The sequence below is a fragment of the Hemiscyllium ocellatum genome, chromosome 25, assembly GCF_020745735.1.
Source record: "Hemiscyllium ocellatum isolate sHemOce1 chromosome 25, sHemOce1.pat.X.cur, whole genome shotgun sequence".
NCBI classification, from domain to species: Eukaryota; Metazoa; Chordata; class Chondrichthyes; order Orectolobiformes; family Hemiscylliidae; genus Hemiscyllium; species Hemiscyllium ocellatum.
In genome coordinates, this window is record NC_083425.1 from 43,299,832 (window position 1) to 43,320,111 (window position 20,280).

Here is a 20,280-nt window from a genome sequence, read left to right on the forward strand (position 1 = left end):
ACTGTTTAAATACAGATGAGGTACTTCAAGGAGGGCAGCAAGTGACTTGGCAGAAATAGATATTAAATGAGCATGAATTGTCTTTTGGCAAAGTATGTTTAGAGGGAATAAAAACTCAAAGAATTGCTGATGGTGTAATTTTGAAACAAAAACTGAAGTTGGTGGAAAAGCTCAACAGGTCTGGTAGCATCTGTGAAGAGAAATCATAGTCCAGTGACGCTTCCTCAGAATGTTTAGAGAGAGGTTCTCACAACATTCTGGTTCACAATACTTATCAATGGATGTAAGTACAATTATGTGTTCAATTGACTGAAATATCGTTGAATGTGTTCTTTTATTATTTTCATAAAAACACATTTTGAAACTGTTCTTTGCAGACCATTTTGGTTATTGTGTAAAGTTAGCCCAGCAGCATGGCTGACTACTGTTAGACATCCATTAAATGAGGCGAAAGTGAGTACTGCAGATGCTGGAGATTAGAGTCAAGATTAGAGTGGTGCTGGAAAAGCACAGCAGGTCAGGCAGCATCCGAGGAGCAGGAAAATTAATGTTTCGGGCAAAAACCCTTTATCAGGAATGAAATGAGTCAATTTCAAAAAGTCAGCGACAAAGTAATTTTGCCAGTAATCTTGTAAAGAAAGAATCGATACTGTGGCACTGGAAAGGGCACAGCATCTGAGGAGCTAGAAAATTAACATTTCAGGCATAACCCTTCATTTTGTAAGGAAATATAAAGAAATTGAGATGTTAAGAAAGAACAAACATGGGTGAAAAATGGGAGAATTTCAAAAGAGAGATGAATAGGGTGCAAGCTAGGTACATAGCCATGAGAAATAAATCTAGGGTATCTAAAGCTAGAATACCCTGGATGACAAAAGATATTGAGAAGAAAATAAGGATGAAAAAGGAGGTAGCTGGGTAGTATTTTGGGAATCCACACAGACATGATAGATCGAATGGTCCTCTTCTTCCTGTAAAATTCTATGATTCTACTTGAATTTTTTGTAAGTGTTACAATTTTGGCACTACCTAAAGGACTTCATTAACAATTGCATTTGAAGTGTACTTACTATTGTACTATAAGGAAACATGGCAGTCAAATTATGCATAGCAAGATCCCACAATCACAATGACATTAATGGCCAAATTATGTGTTTTGACCCTATTAAATGAGGAATGTATGCTAGCCTGAATATTTTTCAGACATTTTCCCTCCTCTTCATCATGCATAATCCCAAAAAAAGCCTTGTTCTTATGCATTGTTCGTATTCATAGAACAATGCCCATGTCAATGCAGCACCCCAGTAACAGTTGGAGTGGGATTTGTGTAAATTACCTTCTGGCAAAACTTTGAGAATGCAATCTCTGATAGTTCAGAAATTAGTATAAACTGAAAAATGACCATGATCACTTCCAACAGATAAATAGTATTTATTCTGATGGTTCACAGACCTTGTTAAGCTGCAAATGGATTTACCATATGAAGAAACGCATTAGGCAAACATCACTACTGGAACCAAGTGCAGGGTCAGAAAGTTGGCGTGTTGATTATGCCTCTGATTCAGTTTTCTTTCCATTCTGGCTTGATCTTCTTGTTGAGGATCGCTTCTGCACCTTTTAGTGAATCTTCAATTGAAAACATTGCAACAAAGGAAGAACATTTGATAACAGTGTGAAGTAATAAGACTTTTCAACAACGTGGAGAGAAGAGCCGAATTTTACTGGTGCAAGTAAACAAGATCAACAGTGTCAAACTGTTTAAAGAGCTGCAGCAGCAGAGCTGTCACACAAGGCACTGAGCACGAGAAAAGGAGAGGAGTGAAAGTGTTCAACTGTATATCAACTAAATGATCTGCTGAAACCTCCCTGTCTGAGTGATTAAATTAAAGATTATGTCGGGGATGTAGTTCCCATACACTGTGACATTGTTGTAGCTGCATTTGTTGTGTAAATTCAAACTGCTCATGTTGTGATACCAGTGTGTTGCAATCTGCTATTAATTATGTTATTCCTTGTTGTCATTGCTTCCAATTACAAATCTGCTCAATTCTGTGCTGTGCTTATTATGGTAATCAGTTTGAACAATAGAGTTCAGTTAAGTGATAATGATTTCACACATATTCTACTTTGATCAGCTACAAGAGACTATGAATTGCTCATGATGCTTCTGCACCACCCCTCCCCCTATCCTCCCCACCCCAACCCACCCAAGTTGATCTGGAGTTTGCAAATTTGCAATTTTCACCGTCACTCTTCAACCATGATTTGGAGATGCCAGTGTTGGACTGGGGTGTACAAAGTTAAAAATCACACAACACCAGGTTATAGTCCAATAGTTTTAATTGGAAGCACACTAGCTTTCGGAGCGATGCTCCTTCTTCAACCAGATTCAGAGTAATCTACCTCTGGGTGTTATGTCAAGCCCTAGATCTATCCCACTCATGACATTTTTAAGACATGATCGAGGTTAGCAGCATTACCCAGCAATTAGTACTGATACAATCCTCAGTGCCCCATTAGAGGAGTTCAACTCAAATTTTCCAGTTGGCGATCAAGTTTCTGCTCTGCTGAGGGACAGAAGTATGTGTCTGCTGACTGGTAGGGTGAGGGACATGCTCCAGGCAACCATACATGCTCCAATTTACAACCATTTACAGGTCACCCTACTGACGGTCTCCCCCACCCACCTATCACCGCAGTAAACAACAGTTTAAGATGTTGAAGGGAGAAAACCTCCATATTGAAGTGCTCTTTCCCTTATTGACTCTTTCTATTGTTCCTCTTAAACTGGAAGTCCTATTATCAACCTTCCAGCTACATGAACCTTCCCCTATATTTGAACGAGGAACCTTAGTTCATAAAGGGGAACCTTTCTCGATGACTGAAGGAAAAGCAACTTTTCTCTGTTTGCTCCTATCACAAGTGAATTATAACAATAATGCGAAAATCAATAAATCAGTGATAGTGCAAATATTGAGTCTGTATTTTGCTGCATAAGTTTGTTCCCAATCATGCACAATTAAAATTATGTTTGGAGACATATAAATTGCTTATATTTATCTTTACTCCTTGTTTCTTTATGTTGCAGGTAATCATCAACACAATTATAACCATTTAGGACTGATCAGTCCAACTCGAACTCCCACAAATGGTAAGTATAAAGTGTTTGCATTGTTGAGGTAAAGGGCTCTGATTCAATTATATTTTTTCATTCATTACTCACCCTTTAACATGACAAGTTAATGTTCAGACATAAATTCTCTGAACTGGCTGATTCAACAGATTAAGGCTGTTTTTACATTACTTTAAATACATAACATAAACTCAGAATTTATACATATCAAAGTTGGATAATACACTACGTTTACAATTGTACTATTACTCCTTGTCATCTTTGTTTCTTCATGCTCACTCTGGGTGAAGGTCATTAATATTAAACAAAGTAACAATTAACTGCTTTGATGTAGTAATTTATCCTTGAGATGTTTCAAAGTACTTTACAGCTAAGGAGTCACACTTGAAAGAGAGTTACTTCTGTAATATAGAGAAACCTAGCATCCACTTATGCACATGTTACATAAATAAAATGAATGAGAAGATAATCAATAGACTCTAATGTAGAAGCATATTTTTCTAACAAATAGCTAGTGTTAGTACATTTAAAGGCAGTTGGGTAGAATGAAATCAATACACACATATATTTCTTTTTGTGGTCAGAGTTTATTGACTTCCTCACCTCAGTCTTAAGACTGTCATTCCACATTCAATATATGCATAAGTATACAATTAATTGTAATTTTCCTAATGTTTAGTACCAATCTTTCCAATATTAACCATAGAAATAAATGTGTTTTTTTTCTCCTATGGTATACATTATCAACCATTAGCTGATCCCATAATCCCCATTCTTCAAAAATGTATTTTACATGTCAAAGAAAAGCGTTTGAAGAAAAAATGATATTCATATTTTTGTAACACAATACTCCATATTCTCATCTCAATATTCCATGTTCTTATCAGAATGCAAGACATCCCTCTTTGAAGACATCTAATAATTTCTTAAGCAAGTATTTCACTTTGTGAAATAAAGGAACATTTGGTGACTTGTTTCAGCCAATTTTCTTTTAGAACTCTCTTTTCTTTGCTACGTTTCCTTCAAATTAGTAAGGTCAATTATTAAACTTTTCTCTGCATCACCCTTTGTCCAATGAACATTGTTCCGAATAGAATGATTTCCCATATAATATTCTATGGGCATTTTTTTCATTCCAATGAGCAGTTAAATAAGGTTTCCTTCAGAATATTAGACTGGTATACTCCCATTTCCTTTACTTTTACTTATCTTCTACTCCTCATTTAACCATCTTTTTTGTATTCTTGGCTTTTCTGATAAATGGACAACTGATTATTCTTTCCCACTAAGAATAAGATTAATTTTCCTGTGGAATTTCCATCTAGATGATTGCTGGATGAAGCATCACTGAGAATGATTAACTTAATATCTTCTGCATAACTAAAGGTTGGATCTTGAGTGCACAGTTCCCTGATTTCAATTTATAAAATTTTATACTTGGTCTCCGAATCATAATACATTTAATATGGTATTCAGTTCCAACAAGTTTTGGATCCGGTCTAAGTGCACAAACAGTTCAATTGGCCAATCAAACTTCTCAACTGGTTTGTTTCCACTTTTGAGTTAGGATCATCTTTCTGTGAGGATCTGGTCCTAACTATTTGGATGCAATTGACCTGCTGTATGAAAGAATGTTAATTGAAGGCCACTCCAGTCTTGTTCTGCTTGATGAACACTTCTATGTATTTAAAGGATCCTGAACAATTTTTATCTATGTTACTTAAAATTTTATCAATCAACCATTGCTTAAAATATGCAGAATCTCCTAATAAAAGATCATTAATGTGCATCATAAAAATGCCTGCTAGTTGTCATGCTAATAAAATACTGCTGCGTTTACTTTGGATTAAATACTATCTGCTTTCAATGGGACAGGCTGCAACAGGAAGTTTCATATCCTTGATGTTTTATTCAACTCATGAACACACTTGTTTAATTTTTACAGTTTCCTTTTCATATTGTTAGCTTCTTTATGGGAGCACAAAAAGACTCCCCTTTGAATGTTTCACTTGGAAAAATGTTTTCTTATCAATTGGTTTACATTCCCAGGAATATTGCCAAAAGACCAAGGCCAATCATCAGACTGTAGAATCATTGATTCTAATATTTGACCCCCCTCCCCCTCCCCAAGTCTAGACTCTTCAACCCAATTCATTCATGCCGACCAGATATCCTAAATTAATTTAGACCCATTTGCCAGCATTTGGCCCATGACATTCTAAACCTTCCCTATTTATATAGCCATCCAGTTGCCTTTGAAATGTTGTAATTAATCAACCTCTACCACTTCCTCTGGTAGTTCATTCCATAGTCTGGCTTTATAGTTATGCGTTCTGTCATGATGCACTTTTTCTGTGCATATTCATCTGTGTGGTAAGGCTAGTCATCACCTATCTGGCACCTCCATACATACACCAAATTCTTTCCAGCTTTTCACAATTCTTCACTTGGCATCATCTATTACCTCTTATCAGTTCGTAACCACTAATACAACTCAATCAAAAGGACACCTGTTTTTTTTTGACATCCCAATCATATTCTATGTTTCTTGTCTTTGTCAAACCATGACCTTCACTCACACTCCTCGCTCGTTCTGGACTACTGTAAGATCCCCCAAAGTTCCTTTTCGAAGTCTACGATCTTTTCCTAGGACAGTAGGCACTTCTGGACCTCCTTTCAAACTCTAAGTGCATTTTCTGGCCTTTAACATATTCACCGAATTTTACCAATCCACAAAACTTAGCTGCTGTCTTACATGTTTAGCCGATGCTTCTATTGTATTCACTGTTGGCTTTCCCTTCTTGCAGTCTGTAATTGCAGCCTCCCTTCATTCACTGAATCCTTCTAAAATATACGCGATTCGAGTGCCAACTTTTTGCACGTTCCCTCTGGGACAACAGATACTGAGAAACTATAACAGAAGAATGAACCCCAGGAATGACAGGGAATGGCTATCATGTGTGCTTTAGATGTGACCTTAAGTATCATTATGCAGTGAATTGCACTAAATTGAAAAACAAGGTTTTCCAAATGACACATGACACAAATTTCAGAAAGAGAAGAGGGTGGTACAGATCAGTTGGAAGGAATTGTACTGGTCACAACATTTTGCCCAGTAATGAATACCTAGATTTTCAATTGCATTGTATTGGACAATAGGTGCAAATCCACAATTTGTGGAGTGCATTAGTAAGAATATTACCTGGGCTCTCTAAATGATGAAGACCAGAGTAAGGTAAAGGAGTTTAAGAGTTCTATATGCTTCAGTTATAAGGATGACAGCACACTGAAGTCAATGAAATGAGTTATGATTTCATGTGAAATAGCAGGCGTAAACCATTTTATCAACATGGTTGTGGTTCCATTTCTATTGAACAATATCTACAAAAGGCTCAAATGAAATTGGATATGGTACATAATAAGGAAATTCTTTTTGGGAATTCAGTGGTTTTACACTTTACAATGTCTGGATCTCATCAATCCTTTCAATTCTGTAATCAAATTATTGAAGATATGATAATAGCATCAGGGAATAGGGACTTCCTGGGGAAAATAAGCAAATTATTTTAAAACTACTTTGGGAGTTTACCCATACATCTTTTCACCGGTGAATATTCCTACTAAAGAATGTAGGGTTTAGGGACAATGAGAACAATAAACTTATAAAATAGATCAATGATATATGTGACATATATAAAAAAGGAAGGACATCTTCATGGCCCACAGTGTGTTGCCCATTAGCAAAAGACATTAATAAAGTTGCAGCAATAGACATGAAGGTTTGGGATATGGAAAGAAACATTTTAATCTTACACTTTGTAAATATGACAACAAGGTTGAGCCAGCCCAGAGTAAGATATAGTAAAGTTAAAAAGAATGGTGGACAGCAGGACTGATGGCATTGTGATGTGAAATTGGGGATGTTAATGGTTGGAGAATGTTGTCAATGATGTGTTTAAAGATTTTGATGAATTGTAGTAATGGACATGACAATAGAAAGCCTGCCTCTTCATTAATTGAGTTTGTGAAAAAAAATACAAAAATAGATAGAATGCTTCATAAAATATTAGAAATAGGCAGTGTGGGCATTTCTGTTTGTGACACGCGCGGCGCCCTGTTTTATATTCCTCCTCTCCTGACATTCTGGATCTCACTACCCCCACCCCCGGAAGTGGGGAGTGATTCTGTGATTTCTGATCCTTTTTCTTTGATCAGCCGTGAACTGACAGCACTCAGTGTTGATATCAAAGAGTGTCCTCAATGGTCTAGAGGTATTTTTAGTATACCTTTGGTGCTATGTGAACATTGCTGAAATAGGTATAATTTATTTCCCTAACTAGTTGTCCTTGAGAAGGCAATTGTGTAACATGGAACATAGAACATTACAACGCAGAACAGTCCCTTCTGCCCTCGATGTTGTGTCAACCTATAAAAACAATCTGAAGCCCATCTAACCTATCCTATTCTATTCTAGTCCATATGTCTATCCAATGAGCATTTAAATGCCCTTAAAATAGGCAGGCAGTGCATTCCATGTCCCTACTACTCTCAGATTAAAGAAACTACCTCTGACATCTGTCCTATATCTTTCACCCCTCAATTTAAAGCTATGTCCTCTCACGCTAGCCATCACCATCCCCAGGAAAAAGGCTCTCACTGTCCAACCTGGATAACCCTCTGATTATTTTATATGTCTCAATTAAGTCACCTCTCAACCTTCTCTCTAACAAAAACAGCCTCAAGGTCCTCAGCCTTTCCCCTTAAGACCTTCCCTCAATACTAGGCAACATTCTGGTAAATCTCCTCGGGTGACTGTGTGGAGTTTACACATTCTCCCCGTGTCTGCGTGGGTTTCCTCCTGGTGCTCTGGTTTCCTCCCACAGTCCAAAGATGTGCAGGTTTGGTGAATTGGCCATGCTAAATTGCCCATAATGTTAGGTGCATTAGTCAGGAGTAAATACAGGGTAAGGGAATGGATCTGGGTGGGTTACTCTTTGGAGGTCAGTGTGGACTTGTTAGGCCAAAGGACCTGTTTCCATACTGTAGAGAATCAAATCTAATCTCAGTTTATACAAACTCAGTAGATGAGTCCTCAAATGTCCTTTTTGCAACTATAATACTGTTCTTGACTAACAATGTCACCTGCCCCCCACCCCACCAGACACCACCTGCCGTGCCTTTACCATTTTCTTGTTCTTACTGAAGCATTTAAATCCTGGAAACTGCAATAACCATTTCTATCCCTGCTCTACTCATGTCTCTGAAATGGCCACAACATTGAAATCCCAGGTACCAATGCTGCAAGTTCACCCAACTTATTCTGGATGCTCCTGGCATTGAAGGAGACACACTTCAAACCAACTTCTTGCTTGCCAGTGCCTTCTTGCAACCTTGAAATCTTAGTTTTGACCTCATTACTCTCAACCTCCTGGAGATTTGAACTACAATTTAGGTTCCCATTCCCTGCTGAACTAGTTTAAATCTACCTGAAGAACATGCGCAAATATTCCCCCCCCCCCCCCCCCCCCCCCAGGATACTGGTACCCCTCTGGTTCATGTGAAAACCATCCTCCTCCAGAAAGAGCCCTAATTATCCAGGAATCCAAAATGCTTCCTCCTGCACCATCCCTGTAGCCATGTGTTCAACTCCTCTCTCTCCCTATTCCTCACCTCACTAGCACGTGCCACCACAACTAGTCAAAGATACTAACTGTCTTTGCTCTAGCTTTAAGTTTCCATCCTAGCTCCCTGAATTTCTGTCTTGAATCCCTATCTCTCTTCCTGCCTATGTTGTTTGTGCCTCTGTGGACCACGACTTGGAGCTGCTCCGCCTCCCCCTCGAGGATCCCAAAAACATGATCAGAAACATCATGAATCCTGGCACCTGGGAGGCAACACACCCTCTCTCACTCCACAGAATCTCCTATCTGTCTGCCCAACTATGGAGTCCCCAATGATGAATGCTCTGCTCCTCTTCCCTTCTGAGCAACAGGGACAGACTCTGTGCCAGAGACCTGTGCCCCATTGCTTATCCCTGGTAAGTCGATTCCTCCCCCCTCCAACAGGATCCAAAACGGTAAATTTGTTGTTGAGGGGAATGGCCACAGAGGATCCTTGCACACTGCCTGCGGTTCCCTTTTTGTCTCCTGACAGTAACCCATCTACCTTCTTTTTTCACCTGAGGTGTGATGACCTCCCTGCATCTTCTCTCAATAACCCTCTTCGCCTCCCAAATGATCCAAAGTTCAGCTAGCTCCAGCTTCAGTTCCCTAACACGGTTTTTGAGGAGCTGGAGTTGGGTGCATTTCCTGCAAATGCAGTCAGCAGGGACACTAGTGGTGACCCTTACCTCCCACATTCTGCAGGAGGAACATTCAACTGCCCTAACCACCATTCCCACTATTCTAAATTCCCAACGAGATTACTGTAAACCTAAAAGAAATTAAAGAAACTAGTCACCTTACCAATCCAGTGCACAGACTTTTTGTTTTAGTTAGAGGAGGAGGATGGGTGGGAGACACTACCCGAGTAGTGTTCGGATAAAGTAACCACCCAAATATAAACTGCATTTACCCAGCAGTCCCATGTCTGCTCCTGCTTAGTGTGCGCTCCACCTATACATGAAGTAAACTTTTATCTATTTTAAATTTACCTTCCTGTCCGGCCTCTGGTCCTTGCTGTTGCTCCTTCCACTCCAACTGTTGCTGATAAAATGAAGAACGCTGAACCCCTGTTGTAAGCTTTTATTTATTATTGTGAGTCATATAGAATAATAGAATCCTTACAGTGTGGAAGCAGACCATTTAGCCCATCAAGTCCACACTGATCCTCTGAATAGCATCCCATCCAGACTCAGACCCACCCCCTACCCTATAACCCTGCATTTCCCATGGCTAACCTATCGACACCATGGGCACTTTAGCATGGCCAACCTACCTAACCTGCACATCTTTGGTCTGTGGTAGGAAACCACAGCAACCAGAGCAAACCCACACAGACATGGGGACAATGTGCAAACTATACACAGACAGTCACCCAAAGGTGGAATCGAACCCGGGTCCCTGGCGTTGTGAAGCAGCAGTGCCGATCATTGAGCCAACTTATTTGAACTGCTGCTATTCAACTCACAGTGCTAGTTGGGAGACAGTTCCAGGATTTTGACCCAGCTATTAATGAACGGTGATATAATGCCAAGCCAAGATTGTAGACATGGCCGGTTTGAAAGAAGCTAATGCTTTGGTGAGTTAATGCAGAATATGTTTTATGTGACAAATACCGCTGTCATTGTGCATCATTGGCAGATGGAATGACTGTTCAAAGTGTTGAATGGATATTGAAATAAGTGGACAACTTCATCATGAAAAACATAATTCTTTGAGAAGGTGACTAAATAAGTGGATGAGGGTAAAGCAGTTAATGTGGTGTATATGGATTTCAGTAAGGCGTTTGAGAAGGTTCTTCACAGTAGGCTGTTGCACAAAATACAGAGGCATGAGATTGAGGGTGATTTAGCGGTTTGGATCAGAAATTGGCTAGCTGGAAGAAGAAGGTGGTGGTTGATGGGAAATGTTCATCCTGGACTTTAGTCTCTATTGGTATACTGCAAGGATCTGTTTTGGGTCCACTGCTGTTTATCATTTTTATAAATGACCTAGATGAGGGTGTAGAATGCTGGCATTGTAAATTTGCGGATGACACTAAGATTGGTGGAGTTGTGGATAATGCTGAAGGATGTTGCAGGTTATAGAGGGACATAAATAAGCTGCAGAGCTGGGCTGAGAGGTGGAAAATGGAGTTTAATGCAGAAAAATGTGAGGTAATTCACATTGGAAGGAGCAACAGTATTAAAGAGTACTGGGCTAATGGTAAGATTTTTCATAGTGTAAATGAGCAGAGAGCCTCAGTGTCCAACTACATAGATCCCTGAAAGATGCCACCCAGGTTGATAAGAAGAAGTTATGAAGAAGGCATACAGTGTAGTAGCTTTTATTGGTAGAGGGATTGAGTTTCAGCACCACAAGATCAGGCTGCAGCTGTACAAAAGTCTAGTGCGGCCGCACTTGGAGTATTGCCTACAGTTCTGGTCACCGCATTATAGGAAGGATGTGGAAGCTTTGGAAAGGGTTCAGAGGAGATTTACTAGGGTGTTGCCTGGTATGGAGGAAAAACTGATTGACTTGAGGTTGTTTTTGTTAGAGACTAGAAGGTTGAGAGGTGGCTTAATTGAGACATATAAGGTAATCAGAGGGTTAGATAGGTTGGACAGTGAGAGCCTTTTTCCTCGATCTGATGGCTAGCATGAGGGGACACAGCTTTAAATTGAGTGGTGATAGATATAGGACAGATGTCAGAGGTAGTTTCTTTACTCAGAGAGTAGTAGGGGCATGGAATGCACTGCCTGCCACAGTAGTAAACTCACCAACTTTAAGGTAATTTAAATTGTCATTGGATAAACATATGGATGAAAATGGCATAGTGTAGAATAGACGGGCTTCAGATTGGTTCCAAAGGTCGGCGCAACATCGGTAGCCAAAGGGCCTGTCCTGCACTGTAATGTTCTATATTCTATGTTCTATAGTGATCTTCTTGAGGGGTGTTGGTAGAGCATTCTATCATACTCTTCACTTGCACTTTGTTGATGATGGACAGTTTTGGGAAACCAGGAGGTAAGTTACTCCCTGCCGAATTCCACCCTCTGACCTACCTTTGTAGCCACAGTACTTAAAAGGCTTAAAAGGCTGGTCCAGTTCAGTTCCTGGTCAATGATAACACCCCCAGGATGTTGAAAGTTGGAGATTCAGCAATGGTAATGCCATGGAGAAATGGTTCGATTTTCTCTTGCTGAAGAGGGTCATGAGCTGGCACCTCTGTGACTTAAATCTTTCTTGCCAAGCCTGAATGTTGTCCAGCTATTAATGCACAAATACATGGTCTGCTTCAGTATCTGAGGAATTGCAAATGGAACTAAATTTTGTGTAAACATTCCCACCTTTGAACCTATGATAGAGAGAGGTTTATTATTGATGCAGCTGAAGATAGTGATGCCCAAGTCAGAGATGGTCTGGAACTGAGATGATTAGTGTCCTTTGAGTAGATATGAATTCAACCAGTTCCCCACTGATTCCCATTGATTTTGATTTTGCTCAGGCTCCCTCGTACTGCATTCACTCAAATTATAACTCAATGTCAATTCACCGTACATCTTGTGTCAGCTCCAGATTTGAACAAAGGTGTAATGAGTTCAGGAGCCGTGTCGCCTTGATGGAACTCAGACTGAAAAATAGGGAGCAATTTATTGCCATTTAACTTCTGCTTTCTAGCACTGTCAGCATTTCCTTCCATCATTTTATGCCAATGATCAGGAGCAGAGCCATGGGTAGTAAATGACTAGATTAGATTTCTTCTGCTTTTTGCAGACTGTAAATACCTCAGCAGATTTTTCTAATTGTCTTCAGGCTATAGTACTCCAGTGCTTCCAGTTGGAGTGAATCAAGTTGGTTGAAAATTGGTTTCAATGACTTTGGGAGCCTCAGGAGGAGGCTAAAGTAAATGGCTCATATTTCTGCGTGAAAGTGGTTCACATATTGGGATGAACACTACGTGAAGATGTGTGGGCGGCTCAGTGGTTCACACTGCTGCCTCACAATGCCAGGGACCCAGATTCGATTCCAGCCTTGGGTGACTGTCTGTGTGAAGTTTGCACATTCTCCCTGTGTCTGTGTGGGTTTCCTCCCACAGTCCAAAGATGTGCAGGTCAGGTGAATTGGCTATGTTAAATTGCCCATAGTGCTAGGTGCATTAGTCAGAGGGAATTGGGTCTGGGTGTGTTCCTCTTCGGAGGGTCGGTGTGGACTGGCTGGGCCGAAGAGCCTGTTTCCACAATGTAGGGAATCTAATGTAATCAAGATTATTCTATCTAATCTAATCAAGCCAAAAAAAAACAGTGACACCAGATGTAGGAACACGTAAATGAATGATAATTAAGGAAAACTGCTTTTGGGCAGAGCAGACAAGGAAAGAAAATGGTTTTGTAAAGGACTGGAAGACTCACTCTGTCTCTCTGCCTCTCAGAAGAAGATACAGGGTGAAAAAGCAAATTGGCGAAATATCCATTCATTGACAAGGGCTCTACAAATTTCCCAACAGCAGAGGACATAGATGTCAACAACGATTGAGTTATTTAATGCCTACCACGCAACTGAAGAGCTATGGTCTCATGTTTAACTGGAGCAAATCAAGAGTTCTGAAAACTTTATGAACTGCATGTTCTTTATATTCCTATTTTACTGGACGCTCACTTCCCTTTTTAAACATTATATTTGAGTTTGTGTGAATGGCTGTTATTGTCTATATTTTCTTGGGATTAGTAAGTAATAAAATTCCTCTTTCCTTTGCTCAAGTAAACCCTGGAATTGACTCCAGAATTTTGATGAGCATTGTGTTTCAATCAAAGTGCTTTGTAGCAGCATGCTAAAAAAAATGAATGATTTGTGTTACCTACTGGGGAGGTTAAAAAGAATAGAACGGATATTCTCCATTTGTAACCCTGAGGTGGTAATTGATTGGATCAGACTTGTCCTGCTTTTTATAGACAGAATGTACCTGCAGAATTTCCACATTGACTTCAGTCTTCAGCACTACTGCCAGGATTTTTCAAGGCCCTTCTCAATCATGCCTATATCCAGTGCCACCACCAGGTTTTAGGTATCATGTGGAGTAAATCAAATTGGGCACCTCAGGAGGAGGCTAAGATCGGTTGTTACTTCTGGCTGTCGATGGTTGCAAATGCTTCACACCTCTTCTCCACATAATTGCCCACCACCATTCCCAACTGGATGTAGAAGAACTGCAGAGCTTTGACCTAATCCATTGGCTTCTCTGTGCTCAAAAGCAACTTCTGCTGTCTAATATTCAGGTTGTCATGTATTATAGTTTCACCAGGATCATATCTCATATGCAGAAATGCTCAGTCTTGCTAGGGTTGTGCAGCCATAGGGTGGAACCTTATTAGGATCTGAGAGACATTGGCTATGATAAGATGTGTAGCAGAACCGAGCAACAAGTGTGACAAGTACCTATCTCAACATCGGGAGCAATATGCAACATCATTATTGCTTTTCACAAGGTGCACGGCAAGATATTCACCAGGCCATGTCAAGATGTCAACTGATGAGCATTGACATGTTAAACTTCATGTTACTGACACAACTCACCTTATTAATATTCTTCCTCATCTTAGGAAATTAGTCTGGTGTCATGCCCTCCACTGCTGGGCCTAGGGGGAAAAGGAAGCCCCAAATTCACACTATCCCATCCAGAAAGTTCTACAGGTCACCAGTTTCCCCCATTTGTTAGGTCTGGGGCAAATGCCAGGAACCATATTGGGCAGCTCCTTTGTGGCAAGATTTGTCTACATGTACAAGGGGCTTTTAAAGATGGTACCCAGCATGAAGGATTCTGGTTTCTTCTGGAATACTTAGTGAGTGGCGAGTTTATCTGGAAATGGCATGTGCTAAAATGCAGCAGAAATGAGATGTAAGAGAAGCCATAGATGCATGCTAGGCAATTAGTGGGAAGTTTGGTGAGATATGGTGAGAGAGCTGGTTAGGCCTTGTGGCAACAAACAGTCCCAAAAAAATTTCCAACATAACTCGGACTTAAGCATAAAAACATAAGATTCAGGCTCTGGAATGTGCAGCTCAGGAAGAGGCTCTTTGGTCCATCGTGTCTCTGTAGGATATCAAGCACGTACTTATCCTAGTTCCATTTTTCTTCATTTGATTTGTAGCCTTGTAGGCTGTGAACACTTCAAGCATTCATCTGCAAACACTTTCAATGTTGTGATAAGTTTCAAGCAATGACTTTTCCGTTACTTACCAGCCTCTGGATGAAAGGTTTGTTCCTTAAATCACCTCTAAGACTCCTGCTCCTTATCTTAACTCTATCGCCTCTAGTCATTGACAACCCTACTGAGGGCAAAAGTTCCTTCCTATCTATCCACCTTTTACATTGTTTTGTCGACCTCAATCAGGTCCATCCTTAGCCTTTTCTAAAAGAAAACAACCCCAACCTATTTAATACCTTTTCTTTACTGAATCACTCTAGACCAGACAACATCCTGATGAATCTCCTCTGGACTCTCAGTAGTGTAGAGTCAAGAGTATGTTGCTGGAAAAGCACAGCAGGTCAGGCAGCATCCGAGGAGCAAGAGAATCACGTTTCGGGCCGGAGCCTAATCCCATCTTGTTGGGGATAAAACTCTGACCTTCTACTACCATTTACATGAAGAAGTTCTGTCTGATATTATCTTAACTCAATTTAATATCAAGTCCTTATTCAGGATTCAAACAGCAAAGATAAAAGAATACATTCTAGCTATCCTATCAATGCTCCAATAACCTCAAGTGTCTCATTTTGATCTCTCCTTAATCTTTAATAAACAAGACAGTATACACCTTGTCTATGAAACTTTCAAAAAAAAGGAAAGAACAGCAGATGCTGTAAATCTGAAGCAACATAAAATTTGCTGGAGAAACTCAACAGGTCTGGCAGCATCTGGTCCAGTGACCCTCCTTCAGAATGATTCTGAACAAATACACTTGAGCACCTTTCTTACTTAGGCCTAAAGTGAATGAACTCAGACCCCTTCACATGGAACTCTGTTTGTCATGGTCTTTCCCACTTGAATCGATTAATTAATGCTGATGAATGCTACCTAGCTTAGCATCATTCACAAAGCTCCATATGTATAACTCAAAGTTACACCTTACACCATGCATGGCATTTGTAAATGCAGTCTGAAACTGAGGACCCAATGCAAATCCTCTAGTTACATCTTGCTAATTGGAATATTTATCCATGATTTCTCCTGTCTGTCCCATACCTCATAAACAATTCCTTACCTATGCCATTAAGTTACTTCCAATTCTATGTGCTTTCATTTTTGTTAACAATATATCATGATGGACCATATTTGATGCCTTCATCATCATAAGGAGGTCCATAGACACTCCTTAACCAGAAAGTTAGCTGCTCAAGAATGTCAGATGACATTGTCGACCTCAGTCAGGCCCATCCTTAGCCTTCTGTAAAAGAAATCAACCCCAGCCTATTTAATATCTCTTCTTTACTGAATCACTCTAGACCAGGCAACATCCTGATGAATCTCCTCTGGACTCTCAGTAGTGTAGAGTCAAGAATATGTTTCTGGAAAAGCACAGCAGATGCCTCACAGTGCCAGAGACCCAGGTTCAATTCCCGCCTCAGGCGACTCTCTGTGTGGAGTTAGCACATTATCCCCGTGTCTGTGTGTGTTTCCTCCGGGTGCTCCGGTTTCCTCCCACAATCCAAAATGTGCAGGTTAGGTGAATTGGTCATGCTAAATTACCCGTAGTGTTAGGTGTAGGGGAATGGGTCTGGGTGGGTTACGCTTTGGCGGATTGGTGTGGACTCGTTGGGCCGACGGGCCTGTTTCCACACTGTAAGTAATCTAATCTAATCTAATTGCATGGGATATTCTTTATCAAACCATGCTGACTCTCTCTTATTAATTATATTTACTCAAGTAATTTGCTCTTCAAAGATGAGTTCTACTATTTTTGTTATGACATTCTCCGACTTTGCAAGCCTATGAAAATGAATAACTGAATTCAGTGAATGCTCTTCAAAGAAAAGAAGGCCACACTCACATATAGTAAACACAGTGGCATAGTGCTGTGCTTTACATTTTGGAAAATCTGTCAATGCTGTTAAAATCTATGCAAGAATGTCGACTTTGGACATACTTATTAGTAGCTCAGCATGAATCCTAGTTTAGCAAAGTGAATAAAATGCACAAAGCTGGTCTATTCACTGAGCAGGAATTGACTATGATATGAAATCTGCTAACACGTACAATATTTATGGTTTCAATATACCGTCTATTATACATCCCATATTGCAAGGCAATTGTGCTGACGAGAATTCCATGGTGTTTTTCTTTTGCTGATTCACAAATGTAACAGGGAAGATTAGTGTGAACTAGGAACAGCAGACAGAGCAACTGCAGTTCCTCATGTGAACTGTGCATTACAAACAGCTTGGATTTATGTATAAATAGAAAATTTATAGTATTTCCATCGCAGCTTTTGCAACCCAGGACATTGCAAAAGCACTTTACAGCAACTGATATTTTTGAAGCCTAAGTACTGTTGTATTGCAGAAAATGTGGAAACTTCTGCTATTTGAGATTTGATAATGACCAGATAAACTGTTCTGGTGATGATGGTTGTGGGATAAATAATGGCCAAAACATCCCTGGTTGACTCACATGTTCTTCTATCATAGTGCCATTGTTTTTTCAGAGAGTGTCAACTTTCCATCCAATGGAAATAGATGTCAAGATTTAGTTCAAAGAAAATCTAAACAATTTCATATCTCTTAAAATAGAAATTAAATTTAGGTGAATGCACTCAAAGAACTCAGCCTAATTAATACAAAGAGGGGTTTTCATATGCGTAGATGCTCTTATCAGAAAGCACCACATTAGATTTTTGATACAGTTATCATGCAGACAGGCTGTGAATTGCTTAATATGGCAGCACCTTGTAAAGACAACTAATTAAATGTTTATCAGACAGTTTGATTAACTCAAAACCACTCAAGGACAAAACAGAGAATATATAATTTTCTTTCGCAGAAGCAAGCCATGAATATTTGTGAGTTGAGGTTTACAACAGAGTCCTTGCTAACTAACAAAATTCATTCCTATTTTGAATATCATTTCTGCATTTGACTGGAGTTTTATAACATTTTAGTTATTTGGCCACTTTCTTTTTCCTTTTGGAACAATTTGCCTTTTGTGCTTCAAATTATCTAAAGAAAAGCTGAATACCATGTTGAAATTGCATGAGCCCTCTCAAATGACTAAATCATCGTGCTTGCAATTAAAACAGCTGTAGAGACACTGCAGTAGAGTCAGCCCAAGATGTCTGTACTGTGCTGGCTCTTTCAAAGAATTGTCCAATTCATGATGCTTTCTGCTCTTTCTCCACAATCATACAGTCTTCTCTATTCAAATACAAAGAGTAATAGAGTCATAGAGATGTACAATATGGAAACAGACCCTTTGGTCCAACTCATCCACGCCAACCAATCTGGTCTCACCTGCCAGCACCCAGCCCATATCCCTCCAAACCCTTCCTTTTCATATACCCATCCAGATGCCTTTTAAATGTTGCAATCATACTAGCCTCCACCACTTCCTCTGGCAGCTCATTCCATACACATAACACCCTCTGTGTGAAAATATTGCCCCTCTGTGTGAAAATATCTTTCTCCTCTCACCCTAAACCTATGCCCTCTAGTTCTGGACTCCCCCACCCCAGGAAGAGACTTTGTCTATTTATCTTATCCATTCCTCTCATGATTTTATAAAACCTCTATAAGGTTACTCCTCAGCCTCTGATGTTCCAGGAAAAACAGCCCCAGCCTATTCAAACTCTCCCTCCAGCTCAAATCCTCCAATCCTGGAAACATCTTTGTAAATCTTTTATGAACCTCTTCACAACATCCTTCTGATAGGAAGGAGACCAGAATTGCATGCAGAATTCCAAAAGTGGCCTAACTAATGTCCTGTACATCTGCAACATGACCTCCCAACTCCTGCACTCAATACATTGACCTATAAAGGAAAGCATACCTTCTTCACTATATCTGAATGCTTTTTGCAAGCTATATTAAATCTGCATCCTTTGCCCTCACAGGTAGTGCATGAGGGGAGGTGAAGCCCAGTGGTATTATCACTGGACTGTTAATCCAGAAACCAAAGTCATGTTCTGGGCACCCATGTTCAAATCCTGCCAAAGCAGGTCGTAGAGTTTGAATTCAGTGAAAATCCTCAATTAACTGTCTAATAATGACCATGAATCCATTGGCAATTGTCAGAAAGGGAAACTGCCATCCATAGCTGGCCTGGCCCATCCTTGGCTCCAGACCCACAGCAAAGTGGTTGACTCTTAACAGGCCTCAGGGCAATTAGGGATGGGTGATAAATGCTGGCCTAGTCAGTGACACCCTCATCCAGTGAATGAATAAAAAAAGATCATGACAACTTGCTGCATTAAAAAAATCACCTTTCCTTGGTTTTTTTTACCCAATTTATTTAAATCTGTGTAGTCTGATTATTAGCTGAAAATGTGTTGCTGGAAAAGTGCAGCAGGTCAGGCAGCAGCCAAGGAACAGGAGATTTGATGTTTCGGGCATAAGCCCTTCTTCAAGAATGATTATTACCCTTCTTTGCAGTAGCAATTCTTTAGTTAGCAATTTAGCAATTCTTTAGAAATTCTATCAAAACCTGTAATACATTTCCTACTAATCAGCTCTACAGAAAGGAAAATAATCTAAGATTTTTGAATCTGTCTATGTAAGCAACAGCCATTATCCCTGGAACCTTCCTAATGTATCTTCTCTGCACCCATTCCAATTCCAAAATATTGAAATCTAAAGATGCAAGTTAATAAGTCCATAAGAAACATGCTTGGAAAGAATTTGTTAAAGTATTGGAGAGACCAGAATCTGAGGGCATAGTCTCAAGAGTCAAGAGATGACCCTCTAGAACCAAGTTGAGGAGACCTTTCTTCAGTCAGAGGATGGTGAATCTGTGGAATGCATTGCCACAGAGGGCTGTGGAGGGCAAGTCATTGTGTGTATTTAAGACAGAGATAGGGAGATACTTGAATGGTAAAGGGATCAAGAATTTTGGGGAAAAGGCAGGAGAATGGTGTTGAGAAATATATACGCCAGGATTGAATAGCAGAGCAGATTTGATGGGCCAACTGGTTTAATTCCATTCCTTTGTCTCATGGACTTAAAATAAATAATTGTTCAGTGATTTCAAATTGAAACTTAATGGAATTATCATTCCTACCAGTTCTTCATGTACCAGCAGGCATAATTCTATCATGTAAGCTGGGGGTGGAATGCTCACTTTCCAGGCGCAATGTTAAAAATCAAAATAAAGCCTCCTCTTGATGTACAAAGGCTATTCCCAGCATGGAACAGATAGTTCTGCAGATTCATCCCTGAGTCTTCTTTACCATATTTTCTAATCAACTCGTTCAGAAAAGTCATTCTACACCTCAGGAGCAGATGGAACTTGAACCTGGGCC

At 39.9% G+C, this 20,280-nt stretch overlaps 1 protein-coding gene across 1 annotated transcript in view; it reads left to right on the forward strand.

Annotated features, from left to right (window-relative positions):
• The window catches only part of LOC132827850 (protein shisa-6-like), a 516,347-nt gene that overhangs the window by 474,378 nt on the left and 21,689 nt on the right, over positions 1-20,280 (forward strand). The window contains exon 4 of the mRNA XM_060844599.1: positions 3,089-3,151. Coding sequence (XP_060700582.1) covers positions 3,089-3,151 — 63 coding nt within the window. The remainder of the gene's footprint in view (positions 1-3,088; positions 3,152-20,280) is intronic.